This window comes from Cyprinus carpio, chromosome A23 (genome assembly GCF_018340385.1).
Source record: "Cyprinus carpio isolate SPL01 chromosome A23, ASM1834038v1, whole genome shotgun sequence".
NCBI classification, from domain to species: Eukaryota; Metazoa; Chordata; class Actinopteri; order Cypriniformes; family Cyprinidae; genus Cyprinus; species Cyprinus carpio.
In genome coordinates this window covers 19,200,394-19,205,103 of record NC_056594.1, presented here as the reverse complement: position 1 = coordinate 19,205,103, position 4,710 = coordinate 19,200,394, and the positions used below count along the sequence as shown (strand labels likewise).

General features: G+C 31.5%; 1 protein-coding gene across 1 annotated transcript in view; it reads right to left on the bottom strand.

Annotated features, from left to right (window-relative positions):
- Positions 1-4,303, bottom strand: part of LOC109076732 (steroid 17-alpha-hydroxylase/17,20 lyase) — a 10,219-nt gene extending 5,916 nt beyond the window's left edge. Inside the window, exons 1-2 of the mRNA XM_042713589.1 lie at positions 3,674-4,303; positions 2,119-2,257 (exon numbers count right to left, since the gene is read on the bottom strand). Coding sequence (XP_042569523.1) covers positions 2,119-2,257; positions 3,674-3,943 — 409 coding nt within the window. The 5' untranslated portion in view covers positions 3,944-4,303. The remainder of the gene's footprint in view (positions 1-2,118; positions 2,258-3,673) is intronic.
- Positions 4,304-4,710: the final 407 nt, after the last annotated feature.

Sequence of the window (4,710 nt, the reverse complement as noted above, 5' to 3'; positions counted from 1 at the left end):
GCAGTTTATAGATGACAGTAAACAGAACGGCGCGTGTGTATATACAGTGGATCCTACGGAAGCTTGTTTCCGCCTCAAAATGAACAAATAAAAAATTCGGACTTTTTCCAGAATTGCTAGTTTATATCACAATTGCAAGTTATAAAGTTTACATCTAACAATTCTGAGTTTACATCTTGCAATTAATTTATATATCAAAAACTGAGTTTATATTGAAAAGAATACATGTCACACCTCTGATTGTGCCATCCCAAAGAAGCACAAAGTCACTTTTACAGACTTTTAAATTAAATGTTCCCTCCTGGTGGAATGACCTGCCCAACTCAATCCGAGCAGCTGAGTCCTTAGCCATCTTCAAGAATCGGCTTAAAACACATCTCTTCCATCTTTATTTGACCCTCTAAACTTTTTCACACTCACTATTCTAATTCTATTTAAAAAAGAAAAAAAAATCTAACTACCTTTCTACATCTTTTTGTATTCTAATCTATTTTCTTTTCACTTATTATACAATTATAAAAAAAGACCTCTAACACTAGCTTGCTCTATTCTTTTTCTATTCTATCTGTGTTTCTTTTTATTTATTTATATTATTTAAAAAAGCCCTTGCTACGTGTACTGTGTTTAGGCTAACTGAGACTTGTTATAGCTCTTATATATCATTGCTCTTTTGTTGTTTTTGATTGCTTCCATTGTCCTCATTTGTAAGTCGCTTTGGATAAAAGCGTCTGCTAAATGACTAAATGTAATGTAAATGTAAATGTAAATGTAAATGTAATATTGTAATAATTTTGATTTTTTTTACATTTCTTTGTTTTTTATATTTCAATAATTTTTATTTTTTATATTGTGATTTTGTTTTTATATATTAATCTGAGTTTATATTTCCCAATTCTAATTTTACATTTCTATTTTTAATTCACAATTCTGAGTTGATTTCACAATTCTGAGTTTATATTTTGCAGTTTTGAGTTTATATCTCAATTCTAAGTTTGTATCTCGCAATTCTAAGTTTATATCTCAATTCTAAGTTTGTATCTCGCAATTCTGTTTATATCACAATTATAGTTTATATCGCAATTCTATGTTTATATCACAATTCTGTTTATATCACCATTCTAAGTTTATATCGCAATTCTGTTTATATCACAATTCTAAGTTTATATCGCAATTCTACATTTATATCGCAATTCTAAGTTTACATCACAATTCTACATTTATATCGCAATTCTACATTTATATCACAATTCTAAGTTTATATCGCAATTCTACGTTTATATCACAATTTCTAGTTTATATCACAATTCTAAGTTTTATATCGCACATTCTAAGTTTACATCACAATTCTACATTTATATCGCAATTCTGTTTATATCACAATTCTAAGTTTATATCGCAATTCTACGTTTATATCACAATTCTAAGTTTATAACACAATTCTAAGTTTATATCGCAATTCTAAGTTTATATCGCAATTCTACATTTATATCACAATTCTATGTTTATATCACAATTCTAAGTTTATATCGCAATTCTAAGTTTACATCACAGTTCTACATTTATATCGCAATTCTACATTTATATCACAATTCTAAGTTTATATCGCAATTCTACGTTTATATCACAATTCTGAGTTTATATTTTGCAATTCTAAGTTTGTATTGCAATTCTGAGTTTACATCACAATTCTACATTTATATCGCAATTCTACATTTATATCACAATTCTAAGTTTACATCACAATTCTGAGTTTATATCACAATTCTGAGTTTATATTTTGCAATTCTGAGTTTGTACCTTGCAATGCAGTTTATATCTCACAATTCTGAGTTTATGTCTCACAATTCTAAGTTTACATCGCAATTCTGAGTTTATATCTCACAATTCTAAGTTTACATTGCAATTCTGAAAAAATGTCTTAATTTTGAGATGAAAAGTCACAATTATCTTTTTTTGTATCCCATGGCAGTAACAAGCGTCCATAGAATCCAAATTGAACATATGACCGTCTCATGAAGTCACATGATCAGGATGCCACTCATTTACTTTAATCCCAATCTGAAACACTTTTAGGTTTAAAAGAATAAATATCCAAGCTTTAATGCCAGTTTGGTTTACCGATGGTCTGTAGTTTGCCAGATCCCTCGCCAAACAACGTGAAGGAGTTGTGCACCAGACGCCGATGGTTCTTCCACAATGGACTGTAGTCTGCAAACGCAATATCCTTCCCACCCTGAGTCAACACATCTGTGGTCACCTTTGACCAGAACCAGAACAAGATTAGAAACTACAGGGAAGTTAAGAGTTGCTCATTTAAACCTACTTTATATACAGGTCATATTTCACCCCAAAGTTAAAATGAAAATAATATGTTTTCCACTGCTTTTATCACAATTAAGCATTTAGTCATTTAGTCATTTTCAAGGGTCAAGCACAGTTGACCCTTCAATTTTATTAATAAAATATCTAAAAACATACATTCTCATTACTCTAATGTAAAAGATTATTAATACTAAAGTATTTATGCATAATGATAATATTTCTTATACTGCCTTTATGCTGATATAAATAACAAAAAAAATACAAAAACAGTTTCACATTTTTCATTACTGTAATGCAATACTGTAAAGTGAATGATATAAAAGTATTCCTAAATCATTTATCTCACTCTTTCAATACTGATTTAAATAAAAAAACACTTATAGATTTTCACTCATTACTGTAATGCAAAAAATAATTATACATTCAATTATTCATAAATCATGCTACCATATTTCATAGTACTTTTAATTTAAAATAAAATAAATCAATTAAAAAAAAAAACTAAAAAGCTCATTTAAATAAAAAGCATTGTATTACATATTTTCTCTTATTACTGTAATGCAAAAAATATAAAATATTAAACATGTAAAAAAATGTTGTATTTAAATATATATATATATTTTAAAACTGCTTACACACAAAATTATTACTTTTCTGTAATTTTAAAATCGTTTAGTAGTTGTAAAAGCGAAATCTGCAAAACCATACACTAATTCTCAGCCTTTGACTCGGTTTTCAATTTCATAAAACAATTTTTGCAAAACACAACACACAGTTCTCTATGTAACACACAAAAATCTAACAGGAATTAATATTATGGCAAAGGTGTTTGCAAATGTTTGCTTTTGAGATGTGTTTGTGATATTTTGAACGAAATGCTTCATTTTGCAAGAGATGAGAGGCATTTTGCATTTTGTGTGCAGTTCTTGGATTTGTGTGTAAAGTTTGGAAAAAAAGAGGCAAGGTTTTGAAAATATGTGTAAGCAGTTGAAAAAAAAACTTTAATAGATTTTTAATAAAATTTATATTATTTACATTTTATTTAAATAATAAAAATATTATTTTTAAAACAAGAATATTAATAAAAAACTTATTAATAAAATAAAAATCATCATCAATTATTAAAGTAATGCAAAAAAAAAAATTCTAAAATCTATATTTTCTACATGCAAAATCTACAATCTTATATTTCCCTTTAGTTTAAGGGTGCAATCGGTCTTGGACATGTTTTTCATCAGATTGACTATCAACACACTATTACAGTATCAGACTCAGACTGTCATGCTCACCATCTTGGGCCGTCCGCTATCAACACACTATTACAGTATCAGACTCAGACTGTCATGCTCACCATCTTGGGCCGTCCGGCGAACTCTCGGCCGCGCTGCAGCAGCACTTCTCTGACCAGACTGATCTCGCTGACCACAGGGCCGTACCTGTGTGACAGCTGTGTGAGGAGCAGGTGAGGAGGCAGAGACGAGCGCAGGTGCAGCAGACTGCCCAACACCGGCACCCGCGGCAGACACGGCACCGAGCGCCGTCCCAGCATGCATCTGAGCAGCAGCAGCAGCAGCAGAGCAGCGCAGCAGCACACGCTCACTGAACACATGATGCTCTTCATTAACCTACAGACTCACGCTCTCAGAGCTCATATAACGGCTCGGGTCAGCCTTGGTTTGGGGTTGGAGGTCACAGAAACCCTGAGGCGTCTGACCAATGACAGAGCAGATCTAGTTAACCGTTCGTTTACTAGAATCCCTTCTAGTGTGACATTTAGTGCACAAGTTAACAGAATATTTTATGCTTCGCAGACCTGCAGAATCAACATTCTGTTCTGTTTTTTCCAACTGCTTACACACAAAATCTTTCCTTGTCACAGCGTTTCCAAAAGCTGACACTTAAACAGTAGAAGCACACACCAAATCTGCAAAACCATACACTAATTCTCAGCCTTTGAGTCAGTTCTCAATTTCATAAAACACTTTTTCAATAATTGTTGTTTGTTGTATTGTTGTCGTTTACATTGGTTTTAACCATCACCACTCAACTGTACAGTGTCCTTGAGTGCCCTGAAAGGTGCCTTTAAATAAAATGTATTATTATTATTATTATTATTAAAACACAACACATAGTTCTCTATGTAACACATACAAATCTAACAGGAATTACAGTTTTTTTGTGACCAGATGGAGACAATTTGTTACAGTATTATGAATCTCCATGTCAACATTTTGGGCGTGTTGACAAATGAGTTTCTTCAGTCTGCAACATTGGTCTTGTGTAGTGTTTGGTGAATTTACATTATATTTTTTACTTTGTTGATGGTAGCCTACTCTAATGATAGGGAAGTAGAAGTTTGGCTGCTAAAAAGGGTTTTAGGTTTATCAC